This window comes from Zootoca vivipara, chromosome 11, assembly GCF_965207765.1.
Source record: "Zootoca vivipara chromosome 11, rZooViv2.hap1.1, whole genome shotgun sequence".
Taxonomy (NCBI): Eukaryota; Metazoa; Chordata; class Lepidosauria; order Squamata; family Lacertidae; genus Zootoca; species Zootoca vivipara.
This window is the reverse complement of record NC_142594.1, coordinates 48,725,449-48,743,443: the sequence shown is the minus strand read 5'-3', so window position 1 is coordinate 48,743,443 and position 17,995 is coordinate 48,725,449. Positions and strand designations below refer to the sequence as shown.

At 43.6% G+C, this 17,995-nt stretch overlaps 1 protein-coding gene across 6 annotated transcripts in view; it reads right to left on the bottom strand.

The window, feature by feature from the left end:
* PRKAG2 (protein kinase AMP-activated non-catalytic subunit gamma 2) overlaps positions 1 to 4,812 on the bottom strand; it is a 185,738-nt gene extending 180,926 nt beyond the window's left edge. For 3 of the 6 annotated variants that reach the window (XR_015946315.1, XR_015946314.1, XM_088653782.1), the window contains exon 1: positions 3,172 to 4,293. Coding sequence is in view for 2 of the 6 variants with exons in the window: in XM_088653782.1 (XP_088509908.1) it covers positions 3,172 to 3,270 (99 nt within the window). In the remaining 4 variants the exon portion in view is untranslated. Of the gene's footprint in view, positions 1 to 3,171 lie in introns of all 6 variants that reach the window. The other 3 variants (XR_015946316.1, XM_035129352.3, XM_088653785.1) reach the window with 2 other exon arrangements.
* Between the last annotated feature and the right edge of the window lie 13,183 nt (positions 4,813 to 17,995).

Genomic DNA, 17,995 nt, shown 5'->3' with positions numbered 1-17,995 from the left:
ATTCATTCTCATTGTGCAGATAAAATATCACAGGTAGAATTCTAAAGGATGTATTGTTAGTGCGTGAAAACAGGCAAGATATAAGGATCTCCAGACATGCACCACCAGATGATGGAGATATCAGGCACCGTCTTGGCGCTCAGGCAGCTTCACTGGGTCGCAGCTGGCCTGGCAAAATGCGCCTGGTGAATATCGAACACTGGATGTAGACAATGCTTCAAACCAATGGTCTGAAACTGAATATTGGGTGTCAACTTGAATTAAATATGGGGAGCAGGTAAGCCCTGGCCCACATAATTGATCACATGATGTGGCACACACACACCATTTGAATGGCAATGCCCATCAATTGGGGGGCGGCGGTCCCCTCAAATATTTTATGGGGGAGGGGGGCAAAGGAATCTCAGCCCCTAGGAGTTGGCTCCTATGAACATAGCTGCCAAGTTTTCCCTTTTCTCATGAGGAAGCCTATTCAGCAATCCCTGTAAAAAAGGGATAACTTGGCAGCTATGCCTATGAACTGAATGACTGTAAGGCAGTTTCCTGTGCTTCTGACAACTTACTGAATGGCCAAATCACAGTGAGGGAAATTCAAAAACAGTTAAACTTCCAACCTCCTCTGCACACAGACTAGGGATTCTCATCTGTGTTGATGACCAAATTCACAGGCCAACAATAAAGAACTGATACTGAGTCAGGCTGGGATCCTGTTCGTGTGGCGACAGGTATGTGGGTTAAGGTGCTGTTCACTTCCGTGTGCAGAACCATTTCTTACTTCCTCATGCTCACAAAGCAACTGGCAGAAAGGGCATTATTACTGGTGAACCTGTTCCTCACTATCAGATTGTGCATAGTTTGTGCATCACTACTCAGCGATGCTTCAATGTCTGAACGCCTGTCACACCCGACGAAAAGTATGTGGAGCTACAGAACATGCCCACAGGCATCAAGGAACATTGCAGCAAGCGCTCGCAAACTTCTGCTTGCTCAAGAGCCCCGCTGAAGAAGCGCAATTCCTTTAGGCCGCCCCTCTTTTCACAGGAAACAGGAATTGTGATGCCCTGTGCTACAGTCGACAGAGTTTGCCCCTTGGGATTTATACTTCTACTTTCCCAGCTCTGAGCCAAACAAGTAATAGGTGAAAAAAGTGAAAAGCGTAGCATGGACACCACTTCCAACTGTCCTCAAGAAACTAACACATTAGGGAACATCAGAAGCTGCTATATACTGAGTCCAATTGGTCCATCTAGCTCAGTTTTGTTTCTACAGCATTGTCTTGCCACAGGGTTTCAAAAAGGAAGACTCTCTTCCAACCCTGGCGGAAGATGCTGGGGATTGAACCTGGGACATTTTGTGTGCAAAGTTGATGTTCCACCACTAAACACAACAGCCCTTCTTTGGGAAGAAAGGCTTGCTCTGTTGCACTAGCTTCTGCTTGCATGGATGTTTGTTTTCTTTTGAGGTGTGTGCCCTTTGCATGGGGGAGAAGAGCCGTCCTAAATGCAAGCCCACCAACCATCAATTTGAAGTGGTGGAGGTTATTTGGCCACCTTGAGATGCTACCATCTCATTCTGTTGCAGATCAGATCAGAAGATGAGGGTGGACATTTTCTACTATTTCAGCGCTTTCTGATGGGTTATCTAAGCCATTTTAGCTTATTGCAAACAGGGCACCAAGGGTTAATGGGAGTGTGATATACAGTGTACCATATCAATATCCTATATATGGTGCACAAGAAAACTTGGAACATTTTGTGTTCTCGTATGGCTTAGCAGTGAGGACCTTTCATCCTGGAACTTCTCACAAAGCAGTTATTATTACTATTATTTATTAAATTTGTATACTGTCGTGTCTAAAGCAGCCTCTGCCAGCCAGGTGCCCTCCAAATGTTTTGGACCATAGCTCCCATCAGTCCCAGGCAGACTTTGGGAGTCAAAGTCCAAAATATGTGGAGGACACCATCTTAGCGAATGTTCTCCAGGAGCTGCACACTGAGCAGAGCCCAACCTTCAACGAAAAAGTTGCTAGATCCCAGGACAGCTTCAAAGCCGAAGAGCTGCTTTAAAGGTATTGTACGGTGATCAAGGGCACCTTCACAATACAACCCTATACGGGGAAGCAAGTGTAGGGTTGCAAACTAAGCCACCTCTTAAGTCTCCATGCAGCAGTTTGCATGAATGTGAGGTTGTTCTTAGTCATGAATAGAAGGCAGGCAACCGATGCTTTATTTTTTAATTCACTTGTAGGTTTTCCATTCAGGCTGGAATCTGGTTTAAGCAGATGCACGTGGGTGTCTGTGTAGCATCACAGCCCTCAAACTGGGCTTCACCTCTCCTAGCCTTGGGAAGTGTTTGGTGCCCACAACCAGCTGGCAGAGAAACCAGACTGAGGCTGTAAAACCTGTGCACACTCACTGAGCATGAGTTCCATTGAATGCCATGGGGCTTACTTGTGAGTAAGGAATGCCATCCTCAGAGAGACTCACCTGGTGCCTATGCTTCTTCCTGCTCCCCCAGGCCTTTTAATTCCAATCCATAGGTGCTTCAGGGCTGTTATTGTTGCTTGCACCATGTTACCCCCATGCTGTGTTTTAAACTTGCTTTAATGGGGGCTGGGTTTGCTGGGGGAGGGGGGGTTGCTTCTCTCTCCAAGGGCTTTTGTTTTATTTTGCACTGTACTTTAAAATATATTCTTTTCCTCGTATTTTATTGCACAACCTTCCAGACAGCTTGGCTGGATGGGTGCCGTATAAAAATGTAAACACCATAAATCCCTCCCCTAGAAAAGGCTGCGCGGCTGCCAAAGTGCCAGGGCACGGCTGCCCCATTGCTCTCACCCTTTCCCGCCCCACCAGCCACCCCCCCCCCCAAAAAAAGAGCCGTTCCCCAATTGTGGCTTTTGAGTGACAGGCATGAGCACATTCCTGCCGTGCCCCACCCCCTCCCAACCTGTTGCTGCAAGAGAGAGAGAGAGAGACTCTGCAAAGGAGATAACATAATCCGGGGTGTGTGTGTGTGTGGAGGAGAGGTGCATCAACTTCTCTATAGCTCTTAACTGGCCAGAGAAAAGAGAAGACAACAATAACTCGCTTCTCGGTCTTTACTAGTGCTAGGAATCGAGCAGGGGGGAAGGAGAGGGAGAGAGAACGAGATCGATCAGGCACAACTTACTGGGATGTGGACTCGCAGAAGGCGCTTCTTCTGGCTGCTACTCCTCTTGCCACTGGGCGCTTCATCTTTCTTCTTGGTGTCCATAGCGGTGCTTCCCATCTCTCCGATGTGCCTTCCGACGGGAAGGTCGGAGGAGAGGCCCACGGGAACCGGCCCGGCCAGGTCTCTCCTTCAGCCAGGCTCTCCGGCTGAGCCTCTCCAAGCTCCTCCGCCAAGTGATGGGTCTTTTGAGCTCCTAGTTTTATACTGCTTTGTTTTTCCAGAGCCTTTGGCAGCAAAAGAGGGACGTCCCAAGCTGGTGGGGGGTGTTACGACCACAGCGGCTGCTCGGGGTCCTCAAGGGCACGGGATGGGTCTGGGAAGGAGAGGCGGAAGAAGGCGCCTCGCATCGTGCAGAAAAAGCGCAATGGTTGGAAGGCGGCGAGAAAGCTAGCCGAGGTGGGTGAAAGCTCAGGCTGCAGCAGGGAACTCCAGGGCCGATTCAGAAGCAGCCCGCGCTTCTGGGCGGCTGCAAAAGTTTCCTTCCCCCCGCGCAGCAGGAGATGGGCATGTCCTCTGAGTCAGCGTGCCCGGAGGGCAAAAGCAAGGAGGTGCACCCAACACAATTTAGTGTAATCGTGCAGATTATCTGAATGCGGAGGCTGTTTTACAGAAACGCAGCCCCCCCACCTCTCTGCTCTTATAGTGCCAAGTCTGGCTCCAGTGCCCAGGTCGGCCCCACCGCCAGCCACCACTACGAAGGAGGAGGAGGAGGAGGAGGAAGAAGAGATGCAATTCGCGTTGAAGAGCTGGTTTCCTTTCGCGCTGCAAAACAAGACTCTCAGGCAGGCAGGCGGCCGCAGTTTGCAAACACAAGTGACCCAGGGAGGGAGGGAGGTGAGCAGATCACCCAGCACTGCTCGCGGTTCCCGTTTGGCGCTTTGCAAGCGAGGACGCTTTCTGACAGCTGCTTGCACAAGATCCAAGCGAAAGGAGCGCGAGCGAGCAAGGAAACCCAACCCGGGAAGGCAGTCACCAAGCTCTGCGCGCGCGTGTATATATACTGTACACAGTATATATTCCTCGCAATCGGGGAGAAGGAGGAGGCCGCTGCTGCCAAACAGGAAGTGCAAAATCACGAAAGACAACTTTCTCTCCCCCAACGCAGAACGCGCGCCCCGCCCCGCGGCCGACGCCCCTCCGCGCGTCTCCAGGACCAAGGTCGAGCCGAGGAAAGATCTCGGCGGGGATCCCGTCTTCAAGGACATCCCCGGGGCTGCCTCCTCCTCTCTTGATCTTTGCCTGAGCAGATGGAACCAAGATTGTGGAGGAATCGGTTGATCCCGCTTTGAAATCGGGGCTTAGCTGCATAGCCATGCTATGCCACCCTCTTTAAAAAAAATAATTAAATTTAATAGGGGGATGATATTCCGAAAAGAGCGTCAATATTCTTCCCTACGAGGAGGAGCTCCCCCGCCCCCCGTAAAATAATAATAATAATGCTTGGGTGCTTGTAGTTTGAGTTTCCCTGCGCTGCAAACGTTGCTGGTCTGGCAGGGTAAGGCGGCGGGAGAGCCGCGATTGTGCACAAACGCGCTTTCTGGGTTCGCAGAAGGAAGGCGGCTCCTTTCCCCAGCCTCGGGCAACGCGCCGTTGCGAAAGGCTGCGTCTGTCGTGCCCAAGCTGCCTTCGCTGCCAGAGGCGCGGCCGGCAGGTGGCGCTGGTTGCTCCTGGCCGAGGGCGCAGTCGCAGCTGCAAGCGAAAGGTTACAAGGTTTGGACACGAAGCTGCTGGCGAAGGCAAGCCTTTGGCCAGCTGAAGCCCTTCCAGCTGTTTAGAACTACAACTCCCATCAGCCCCGGCCTGCGCGGGATGGGATTTGTAGTCCGAAACAGCTGGAACGGCTTCAGCTGGGCAAAGGCGGACGAAGGGGTACGCAGCCTCTGCTGTGCTTAAAAGTCTATCATATTTTATATATATATATATAAGTTTTAATACTAGAAGCATATACCGTACCTGTATTAGTTGTCTTTTAATACTTCAAATTTCTATGTTTTCAAAGCAGAGCAGAAGTAAACCAGTTGTGTAGCATGTTAACAATTTGCACTAGGAGAGGTCTCAGTTCGGTGAAAGACACTTTATATATTTTCCTATCCAAGTCTATCATATTTTAAAGAATATTTTGGTAAGTGCATACCATAGGAATAAACAAGCTTTTTCGTTTTCAAATGACTTTTTTTTAATGGCCATGTTCAAATGTGGGGCGAGGGTCAAACTAATCCAGGCATGGCCAAACTCGGCCCTCCAGATGTTTTGGGACGACAACTCCCATCATTATTAGCTAACAGGACCAGCAGTCAGGGATGATTGGAATTGTAGTCCCAAAATATCTGGAGGGCCGAGTTTGGCCATGCCTTATACTAATCCCTTTGCGTTTTTAAAGGGCCTTTTCACGTGTATGGCATTATACCCTGCGTGCATGTACTGTATGTGCTTTGTTGCTGTTGAAGGCAGGATACAAAACAAGAGAGCCATTTTTAATGGAATATACCTTGCATGTGTTGAAAATACTGTAGATAGCAAAGCAAGAGACTGAAGGAGAGGCAAGGCAAACTAACACAAACTAGAAATGCAGAAGAGGCGTGATCTTCCACCCCAGGGCAGGCTCTGACATTCCATACATATGTAATTTTATTTGTGTGCCATATTTCCACAGTTCAAACCATGCTCAAGGCAGAACACATAACTGCAACATAACAAAAGTAGTAATAAACAATAAATGAACATTTAAAAAATGCACAACCAAACCGAACAATTTCCACATAATTCACAACAAGATCTACCATAGATTTAAAAAAACCAGCAGCAACAACCCCCCAACAAAATAGGCACCAGTAATAAAGTGCAAGCAATAAAATACACCATAACTTACAAACATTTAAAGCAACAAAAATGTCAGCAACTTATCTTTTTTATATTAAAAACTAATACTCCTCTACAGATTCACTCTTCCTGCTGTCTAAAGGCAAAGGCTAGCCCGCTCCCCATCCGAACAAAAAACATTAGAGAGAGCAGGAGTAAACTCAGCCAGCTCTTCCTACTTCTGTAATCTCAGCATGTCTTAAACAGGCCAGATAACAGCTTTCAACCACCTCTTCCTAGATTGCAATGTGCACCATTTTGCACTAAACTGGACCGCTGGGGCAGCCCTGAGCTTTCACAAACCCTGTGCATCTATTGTACACCTACCATGATCTTAAGGTCCAAAGTGTGCTCCAGTAGATCTACTTAAACATGCATTCTCCTTTGAACAAAGCTTCTATGCCTCAGTGATCTGGAATACAGTATTGCCCACTGGCTGCTTGTCCTTTAGCACAAAGATCTAGTTATGGTTTTACATGTGCTTTAAACAATTTTGCAGCATGATTGCTCTGCTGTTCCACAAAATATATTTATATGAAGGGCCCTTGGAAACCAGTGAGCAATTATATGCATGGAATTGTTGGATATATTCCCGATTCCAAAAATTACTGTAGCAGAAAGCAGTTGCTGAAGTAGGAGCACTGACCATTGTCCTAGTGTGGGATCATAAAGGCTGGTGTTCCTATGCCTTTGCTACAGTGCTTGCCGAGGCCGGCCCTGCTGTGATGCAGGATACAGCAACCTGCTTCAGGTGGCCCTTTGAAGGGAAGGACAGTCCCATAGTTTCACTATGCGCTGCATAAAGAACTACTTTCTGCCCTTAATCTTCCAACATTTGGCTTCAATGGGTGCCCACAAATTCTAGAATTATGACAGAGGGAGAGGGGAAAAAACCTTCTCTCTATCCCCTTTCCATGCATAATTTTGCAAACTTCTGTTGCGCCACTTGCCTTCTGTCTAAACAAAAAAATCCCAAACCCTGCATCCTTTCATCATAGTGGAGTTGCTCCACCCCCTTGATCCTTTCGGTGGCACTTTTCTTAACCATTCCCAAATCTACAATATCCTTTTTGAGACGAGGCAACCAGAACATCTTGCATTGCAGATGGCATTTGCAGGCAGCAACTGTTCAGTACTTAAGAGTAGAAGTTATTGTTTTCTTCACAAGACATGCCTCATTTACTATGTTCACAGGAATGCTGCAAGGTAGGCCATTTCTGGTGTATTTTTACATATTAGGAAACCACTGCAGAGTGGTTTGTTTATTTTTAAACAACAAAAACAACCCTCAAAGTGTTTTACAAATAGCAGTGGCAACTTGCCTATATCTAACCCACCAGGATCCATGTCTAAGGAGATGTTTAATTCTGCGGCCCATTCTACCAGCTCAAAACCCAGGACTTTATGTGCAGGCAAAAGAAAGGGGTGGATGAATTACAGAGTGCAATGAGAAGTGAAGAAAAGTAATACCACCTACTAAGACAAGAAGTAAACAAAACCCCTTAGAATCTGCAAAGTCTGGACCTGAGCCAAGGATGTCCACCTTTGTGAGGCTATCGGGGTCCTGTAAATGGCCCAGTGTTCTCTCTCCTTGTCTTGCCAACCAAGCCTTATTGAATTGACTGTAGTCATTCAGCATGTTTGCCTTTCGAATCAGCCAGCTGAGAGAGCTGTTCTTAAGGGTGCCTGAGTCATCAAAAAGGCTTCTAGCAAAACAGGGAAGACTAGGCTTCGGTTCCCACTATGGTTTCAATATGACTAACAAAACAGACATTTAAAATTCTTATAGCAAAATGGTTTGGCGTCTGCCTTCATCCGCCTTGGAAACGGCATCGTTTTGATCAGAGCAACTGATGGAAGGCAGAAGCCAAAACATTTTTCTTATAAGAATATAAAATGTTTGTTTTCTCTGTGTGTGCTTACCTGGAAGTAAGTCTCACTGTGATCAATAGGCCTTATTTCCTAAAAAATATAGGGCTGCAGTCTTAAACTTATTAAACTAAATGTACAACACGCAATCACAAGACAAGGTCACAACAGATAAAAACTTTTCAGTTCCTTGAACCAGCGTTTCTCAACCGCTGTGTGTGCCGCGAGACGCTGGCTGGTGTGCGGCGACGAGAACGGCGATTTGCATTGTCACGTGCCTGGCAGCCGCCAATACACAACGCTGACCCGCCGGAAAGCAATATTTCTCCTCCTCTTTCCCAAAGCTCAGTGCAAACGAGCCTGGCGGCCGCCAATACTCAGCACTAACCCGCCGGAAAGCAATATTTGGCAAGTGTTTCTTACAGTCATAATTATAATATAGGGCGGCACAGAGTTAATTTTTTAAACTTTTTTAATGGTGGTGTGCCTCGTGATTTTTTTCACGGAACAAGTGTGCCGTGGCCCAAAAAAGGTTGAGAAACACTGCCTTGAACAACTAAGAATGATCAAACCCACCAGGTCTGCAAGACACCCTGAAACGCCTTAGCAGTAGGCCTACTTCCCACTGCAAGCCAACTGCTCTGAAGGGTCTGTCCCATAATATGCATGCACCTGCTTCCTTAAGAGTTGCAACCTTGACTATGCAGAGAAAAGGACAGAGATGTGAAGGGACCAGGTTGCATATGGATTTCAATTAATGCCTATCAAGCTGGAAACACTGTGCCTCCAGTCAGCAGAATACAAACTAAGCAACATCTTCTCCAATGATTTAGCTTAGTACAAACACTCTCTGCCAATAGTCCTGAACAGCTTAAAGCAAAACATCAACCATGAAACCATCAAGGGCCTAGAGCAGGCATCCCCAAACTGCGGCCCTCCAGATTTTTGGCCTACAACTCCCATGATCCCTAGCTAACAGGACCAGTGGTTGGGGAAGATGGGAATTGTAGTCCAAAACATCTGGAGGGCCGAGGTTTGGGGATGCCTGGCCTAGAGTAAGGAAATACCATTCCAAAATAAATTGCTTGGTGACTGCCTAATCACTTTTAGAGCAACCCTAGTGCTTAGATTTTAACAGCAATTAGCAATGCATTTTACTTGATTTGCTTTTGTTTATCATGTTTCATAAAGAAACAAATCATCATTTCAATTTGGGGACAGCGATGTCATATCTGGACAGGGGCCAATTTTTGGCATAGTAACAATATGATCTTTCAGCACTAGCACATATGAAAAATACAACCACAGAGTCATTTGGAAATAGTTAGGCTGAGCCTGGGTCTTTGCAATGCAGAAACCTATTTTGATATGTCAAAGGAGGGAGGGGGAAAGGCAGAAAAAGTTGGCATGTGAAAGTTTTTGTTTGCATTCCCTCACACAATTCGCCCCCACCCCAGCTACCCTTTACATCTGGGTTATGGAAGTCAAATGTTTCCTTATAAAGACCTGCAGAACATTCCCAGACTTCTTAAAATGTTTACAATATGTTTGCTCTGAGCTTTGGTCACACTGTTTTATACTCTTCATGCCATAAGCAAACATAATGACTAGCTCAGCTTTTACATTTTGATGCATAGTACATAGGAGGATGGTATTCTGCATAAACACTCTTTTTACCGAGTAAAATCCTCTGCTTTCATTCCCTTGTATTAAAAAGAGAGCTGCCAATACCAGGCGTAATTTGCAACCAATTGTACTTTATGTATTTTCTGTCAAAAGCTGCAGCTCTCTCAAAACGCCCCCACACATTTGCCACTTGATAAACATTTTCCACACTTACTTTGATTGCATTTCTGAAAGCTGTGTGAACATGAGACTTCATAACAGCCTTACTTACCAGATTCAAACTTGCCTACATAAAGATCCTGACAAGCATACAGCTTGCTTGACAAACATGTGCAAAAACTGCAGATTGGGTCATGTGCCAAGCCAAACAAATCTGAGATAGGCAGTTCTGTCTCCCTCTGCTTGGTGCAGGCTTCACAAATGGGCCTTTGGAATCACAGGGTAGAAGCTCAAACCAGTATGTGCAAGAAGTGCTTAATAGCAGCAATTTGAATACAGCTGATAGAAAACTGCTTTGGATTCAGGATGCCAGGAGGACTGAAGTGGCTTTGGGACTGACACTTCCCACCTGTGTGCTTGCTCCTGCATCCTGCAACACCCACTCACCTTGCACATTTGTAAGCAAGCATATTATGTCCTCGTTGTAAATGTTGACTTGGTTTGGGAAAGGAGGGCATGGAAGAAGACCACTGAGGTGGGGTGAGGTTTATTTAAAAACTACATTGGAAGCACTTGAAAATCGCATGCTGACATATCCTTAGCATGCAAGGTTTCCTGCAGTCCTTTGTGCATCATCCACACCAGCCTTGTGAGGCCTGCCATCATGTTCCACCTTTTGCAGGGAGGAAACTCATGCAGATAATTAACTCTAGCAGAAATGGTATCTTAGAATTTTGAAGTGTCAGGCATAGCTCTAGTGGCTTTAGCCCAAACGTAGTAGAGTTTTCCTGCACAGCACAGAAGCTAGTTGAGGTGGAAATGACTAGTCAGCTAGATGCAGAATAACTATTTACAGGATTTATTAAAAGGAAAAAAAACCAGCAGAGTTTCTGCATACAAAGCAAAGCAAAATAAATCCTCTCTGTCTCTCTCTCTCCAACCATATGCAGCACTCCTACTCCTAACACCCAACAAGAAACAACTGTGCTAGCATTCCTAGATAACAGAGTTCAGTGCTGGTCGTTAACCAATCAGAGAGTAGTTTCCAGGCCAGGCAGACCTTGGCTTTCTGCCAAGAGTAAATTGACACTGCCTTGAGTTAATTGTGTGAAGCAAGAATCTGTAAGTTTCCCATGAGAACCAATTAACAGAAACTGAATATGGTATTGGGCTAATGTTTATGATTATTGAAAACATGGTGACATTTAAAAAAAACAACGTACTAGGCAACGTATTAGGCCACCAATGACACTCTTTGGCACAATTTAACTTGGTGTGGTGTTGGCTCACCCAACGGCTATTAAAATGGCAGGCCCCATTCATTTTAAGATGGATGCCCAGCTTGATAAGCCTTTAATGGTGCTGCTGAAGGATCAAAGAGCAAACTTCTATTCAGTCAGCTACCTGCCTCCTGCTAAGGTTTGCAAATTTCCCACTTCTGAATTTCCTGATTGTTGAAAGTTCCCTGGCCGCAGGCCAGATAAAACTGCCGTCCTTCCGAGGCACACAGTGGAACTGATAACACCAAAGTACATTGGTGGAAAGTACATGCAGCTGGGATTTTGGCAGAGTCCAAAAACTAGCCTTGATCATAAACAAACACAAGAAAAATTCCTGGATGCCAAGGTCCAGGTTTGGGGCAAGTACTCTTTGGTGAGAGAACCCCAGGAGATATTTAAAATCACAAAACATGTAGCAAACCAAAGCATTGAAGTATAGGCTGTGAGACCTTTTAAATGTACCCTTTAAAATGAGTTCAAAAATAGTCCCCTCTTCCCCCAGCATGGGAACAAACCACACATAAAGTAAGTTAAAAGTGGTTTACTTACAAACTATACAAAGGTTGGGTTTATGTGCTTTTCCATACATCAGTCAGAAAGGTTACACCGTAGTAAAACTTAGTTTAGTTCCAAGTGGTGAAGGATCCTAAATTATTGGTATAGGAACCCAATAAAGGCTGATGAGAGTCATGCAACTCAAGCTGGAACAACCAGCTCAAACCTCTTTACATACTGAGCTTCTCAGGTTAATTGAAGAGGAACAATAATCTTATTGTTGGGGGAAGTGGACATAGCTAAGCCTGGCTGTACAGCTTACTCTATGGCATTAAGCCCTTCATCCATTAGACTTAAGCATGTTGGTTATATAAGGCTGGTTATCCCGCAATCCCCTTCTCAGGGAAATATAACAACTGCATGCACAATTCATGAACCACCCAGTCTCACATTGACTCGAGGTTCTCCAAACTGCCTCTTGGTAGTGGCTTGGTCAGAATGTTGGCTGTAATTTCTATGCCAATTCAACAAGTCCTTATTGTATCACCTTACCCACATAGTGGTATTTCACCCTAATGTGTTTGGTTCTTACATTAAACTTACCGCTCTGAGAGTATGTCAGTCAGCTTTGCTTGTTGTCCATCAATTGAACAGGTTTCTGCCCACACAACCCAAAGTCCATAGCTGGTTGGTCAATGCCAGTACAGGCATGTCCAAAGATTGTTTCAGGGGCCTAATTCGGCCTGCCAGTTGCTTTAATCCGGCGTCTGTGGCAGTTTATTTCCTGGGGTAAAATCCTAAAAAAAAAACCTCAACAACTTCAATCCCAAAAAAAGCTAAACAACTTTGGTCGGTCCTTTGGTTGGCCCCCACGGCCCTTCACTTCATCAAATCTGGCCCTCTTTGAAAAAAATTTGGACACCACTGGTCAATGCAGACCAGTTCTCTGCATGCCTCTGTTGCACAGCTGAGCTCTGTGACCCTGCAAAAGAAAAAGCTACAGATCCTTTTTTATAACTGGCCCAGGAAAGAGGACCATTCCAAACATGAAAAGAACTCCATCTGCTGATTTGAAATCCTTTGGTTTTTTTCTGGCCCTGCCAGCATCTGGGAAACCCAGTTTAGGATTGCTGTCAGCTGGTAGTTTAAGTTTACAGTTTATGGTTCCCTTTAAGTATCTAGCAACTCTTTTCTGAGAAGTCAAGTCCTTTACTCCCTTAGATGATCTCGGTGACCAGCTTGGGACACACAGGTTAAGGCATTCCTTAAGCTTCTTGAAAGGAGAGCAATAAAAAAAACAAATATGCAACACAGCCAAAATATATAGAGCAAAGAGGCAGGCACAGAGAGCAACAGGGCCTGCTGCAGTTGAACTCTCCCCCCACAGCCAACCTTGTTTATTATGTCATTTGTTTTAGTCCCTTAAGACTGTAAAGTGCCTTGGCAGAAATAAGGAATGTAAATGCAAGAAGTAAATGGACAGACCATACTTTTACTAGGGATCTCTGGGAATTGTAGTTCTATGAGAGAACTTCGATGTAGTTGTTAGAACTCTCATCAAATAGTTCCCAGAATTCTTTGTGCCATTGCACTTAAACTGGTATAAAACTGGTCTAGGTCTGTAAGTGTAAAAATGCTCCGGGGCTTGCTTCTAAACAGCTGCTGTGCAGAAATAAATAAAAAGCAGAAGAAGCCTGGAATAAGGACCCATTTGTACAGAAACACCCTGGGTTTCTTTTTAAATTGATTTATGTTACTCCCCACCCACACAGAGCAATGGAACATGCAAAGAAGGACATGACATCCTTTCTCATCATGACACTTTTAGAACACTAACGAAAAGTGGCTTCATCTGCTGTTCACTTTTGCCATGAACAGAAATGTAACTTTAACTTTATCTTTCTTTCTTTCTTTCTTTCTTTCTTTCTTTCTTTCTTTCTTTCTTTCTTTCTTCAGAGGCATAGTGTTCAGATATGATTTTACATCAGGGGTGGAGAATCTCTGGATGTTGGTGGATTCCATCATCCCAAGTTGATGGGGGTTGGAGTCTAACAACATCTTCTGGTCCACAGCTTCCCCATGATACAGAGCATCATCTACAGCAGTGTTTCCCAACCTTGGTTCTCCAGCTGTTGTTGGACTACAGTTCCCATCATCCCTGGCCACTGATCTGGCTAGTTAGGGATGATGGGAGTTGTAGTTCAAAAACAGCTGGAGGCCCAAGTTTGGGAAACACTGATCTAGAGCAAACTTTCTCAACCTTGGGTCCTCATAAGATCATCCCGGTCTACCAGAACCAGTATTCAGGGATGATGGGAGTTGTAGTCAAACAACATCTGGGGTCCTAAGGTTGAGAAAGGCTGATCTAGAGAGAGAGAGAGAAGTCCCGAAGTTAATGCGAGAAAAAGTCTTAGTTGTTAAGAAACCAAGTGGGTTGGTGGGCCAGTCCAGAAAGACTAAGCATTCCACATAACAATTTTGCAGCATTCCTTAGGTTATGACTCTAGCTGCATTATCACCTTAGGCGTTATTGATAATGTATGCATTTATGGCATATGCATTTACCTACAACACATTTTTGACCAGTCAAATATAGAGCTCAGTATAAACAGTGAGTAGTAATAAAATGACAGCCATAATTATTGGTAGTTTCGTTACATAAAGGATTGGGGATTTTTAAATGTAGCAGCTTCTGTCAATTACTGTTGGCGGAAACAAGAAATAATGAAAGAAAATGAACTATGATTCATAAGTTTTAAAAAATAATAATTGTGCCTTGACAGCTAGGAAGATTAGGGCAAAAGAATTAGATAACTGCAAAGTGGACTCAGAGATTTAATATGTATATTTTATATGAGAATTACCTATTATTCCATGTAGCAAAGAATTTTAGTAGATTTGATTGTGGTTTTGTTGTATAAGTAGTGATTTCTGATGTTTCTGGATTATGCTTTTGCCTAGTGCAATAAAGTTTATGATGATGAATTATGGGATCAGTTTTGCAGCTGAAGTGATGTGTCCAAATATCGATAATTTGAGCAGTGGCGCCCACTGCAACGTTGTGCCTTCTCAACTTAAATCTGATGTACAGCCCTTCTCTTAAGCACTGAGATCGGCAGAAACCCATTCTTACAGTTTGCAGTTGAGGGGTGGCTAGGTGCAGTGCTGATTGGCTGGCACTTGTGACAACAATGACATCATCTCCACTCCTCCAGAGCAGGTTTTCAAGTTTACAAATAATGCACTGGGGATTTTGCAACAAATAAGACAGCTAGTGAAAGTCTTTAATCACCCAACTTCTGTATGTAGGTTATACCAGTAAGATGAAACAGTAACTGGTTTTATTTGTTAGCTTTTGTTACAGAGTTTTCAGTTTGGAACCACTCCTTTAAAAAAAAAAACCAGGCTGCTTTGAGCATGCTCGGTTCCAACTTTTTTCAATAAACACTTTTGTGTTTTGGCCACAAGGTGGCAACCACATAAATGTATATTACAAGAATGTGGGAGGAAAAAAGGCGGACAGTCTCATGGCCAGCTCTACCATTGGGTAGAATGAGCGGCTGCCTCAGGCAGCAGAGGCTCAGAGTGGGGTTGGTCAGTCCTCTAAGCTAGCCAAATGTCCTCAGGTGCAATGGAGTACATGTGGTGAAGTAAAATTCAAATACCACGATGGTCAGCTTCCTATACACAGAATGCCATATTGTGCTTCACCTCAGACAGAAGAATGAATTGATTTCAGTTGTCCCTGCAAGAGCTGACCCTTGATTTTCCCATATGAGGGGAAACTGAAGAGGAAATCAGCCTTGGATTGAGAGACGGTTATCCTTTGCATATTTGTTCTATTGCTACTTGAAATTCAATCAACATATACCAGCTTCTTTTTTAGCATTCAGAAAAAGACAACAAAACACTGTTCATCTTCCTCGGGTGAGTTCTGCTTCATTTAACTCACTTGCAGAATTCTAATTAAAACAAGATCAGACAGCTTTTTTAAAAAGAAAACAACAACATTCCATCTTCTTTCCAAAAAAATCTGTCACCACTTCAATATGGTATAGTGAAAATTCAATCTACCAGAACAAAGCTTAATCATACCAAGTCTTTCCACCCACAAAACACACACACATCACTGAAAATGAGGCCCTTAGCAACAGGCAGCATTGAGGCATGATTCTTTCTTTCTTTCTTTCTTTCTTTCTTTCTTTCTTTCTTTCTTTCTTTCTTTCTTTCTTTCTTTCTCTCACAGATTCCACCCCCCCCCAAAAAAAAAATAAGGAACAGTTATATCCAAATCTACCTATAGTCCTGGGTATAATGCTTATGTCTGTTTCATACCACATTGACAGCTCTTAAAGAAACTTGAGAATCATAATTTGGAATGGATGTTTAGAATTATTTGTAGGAGACCCTTAGTGCTTCACAGATAACTACTTTCCCCAAGGTTTCATTCATTCATTCATTTAACAAAATGAATATTTTGCTTACTAGAACAAAATACCTCTAAGCAAATTACAAGAGACAAGCTAAAATATTCATTAAAAATACTACTAAAAACAAACAAACATTAAAAACAAGTTGTGTAATAAAATATAATCTGGGATAGCTCAGTCGGTAGAGCATATGTAAAGATTATATATTTATTTGTGAAACATCCGTAAAACTAATTTTGATTTCTCCTGATCACATTAATATTGAGCTTCAGTGGGGGTTAGGAAGAATATATTCACAAGTAACTAGTTCCAGCTAGCATGTGATGATATGGACACATAGGACCTTGTCTAAGGATAGTAAAATAATGCATAAGGTGATGTCCATAACAGGAAAATACATCTCTAGAACAAGCCTCAAAAAAACCCTAATGTGTAGACATATATAGCAACTCTGCTATGTCCCCTAATATCCTAAATGCAAATTAGGAGACATGCTACAAAACCTTTCTTCTCAGTAGGATTGGTGAACCATTTCTTGCTGTGGTCAGGGGGAAATAGTACTAAGTTTAGGTCAGAAAACCTTTGTGCTTGCATCCATCCATCCAATATTCCAGGTGCCATTAACACCTCCAGGTTGATTGTCCCCACCCTCCTTGGCTGTGTTCCCTTCCAATTTAGCATTCACTCCCTGCTTTTCCAACGCTGAATTTATAATCTGTGTTCACACAACATTATCCAAAAGGCATATTATCTCGGCATATTTCTGGCACAAGCTATAACTGTGTCCTTATATTACCATTTATTTAAAAAAGAATCCTTAGATTTTTGGAGCATATATATTTCTTTTAACAAGAGCCAAATGCCAGCACTCAAACTCTTTTTTTTCGCATGGTTTCTCTGTCACAGAAGTGTTGAGCAATCTCCTCCACTTTTGAACTTACCAAAATTAAACACCATGTTTTGCCTCTTTGAAATTTACAGGCAGCCTTGTTTTTTAGTTCCTTTACATATAAGATCTTCATACAGCTCTATAATCTTATGGGCCTATACACCCTTTTCCCTCCATATTTGTTATGAAAAAATTAACACACAAACACGCACACTGAACTGTTGGCAATGGCTAAGTATTTATTAGATGCCTTGTTTAAACGTCTAGAGGGTTTATGTTGTAGCGTTTATAAAAGGGAGTGCCCTGGGAGTTTTCTTGCTCAAAGAGCACAAGTGAAAAAGGAAAAAAATGAGAGAGTTTAGATCAAATATTATGATACCATAAGCTGGTCAATAATTAGCTTTCATGTAATTCCAACTTGGGCTCTGCCTTACAAGGACACATGTTAATATGTAATTAAGCATTTTTTTAAAGTGTATTCAGTGCAGAGTTAAGGCATAAAGTTGGAACAATTCAAATATTTAAAAAGCAATTTTCTGTTGATGTTTCGTTTCTATGGAGTTGTAATTTTATGGTGAAAATTAATAGATTCTTTAAAAATAAAAACAAAAATAAATGCAACATTACACATATATTTTTCTGGGTCATCCATGGCAGCCTGGCTGCTTTAATTCCACTGAGAAACAAAGTAGTTAAACAACAACAACAACAAAACACCCCAACAGACTAAGTTTTTTTTTTCTATTGAACCTACAATTCATGTTTATCCTTAAAGACCAGGGAGGCTATGCGCCTGCCTCTGATCTATGTTCCAGAAAATTATCAAGTTTGCTCCAACACAGATGTCTTAACACTTGGCACCTGGACCCATGTTAGCAAGAACCTCTGCCAACAGCAGGAGTTACCTGCAGGGCTTGGGAGAGACAAAGCAGATCTGCTGATAGTAGCACTGAAATCTTTCAGTCTAGGCAGGTTCTGAAACAGCAAGAAGTTGGAATGGCATGGCCGCTGCTCTTTCCTGCATCATTATTGTGGAGCCAACAATAACCCTCCTCTTGGATTATACCCCAGAGAAGGCCAACTAGCAAAACCAACAGGAGGAAACCAAAGACTATGAATAAAATGCTGCTGGCAGCCATACCAAACCACAGCCCTCTGTGATCTTTTGTGTGTGT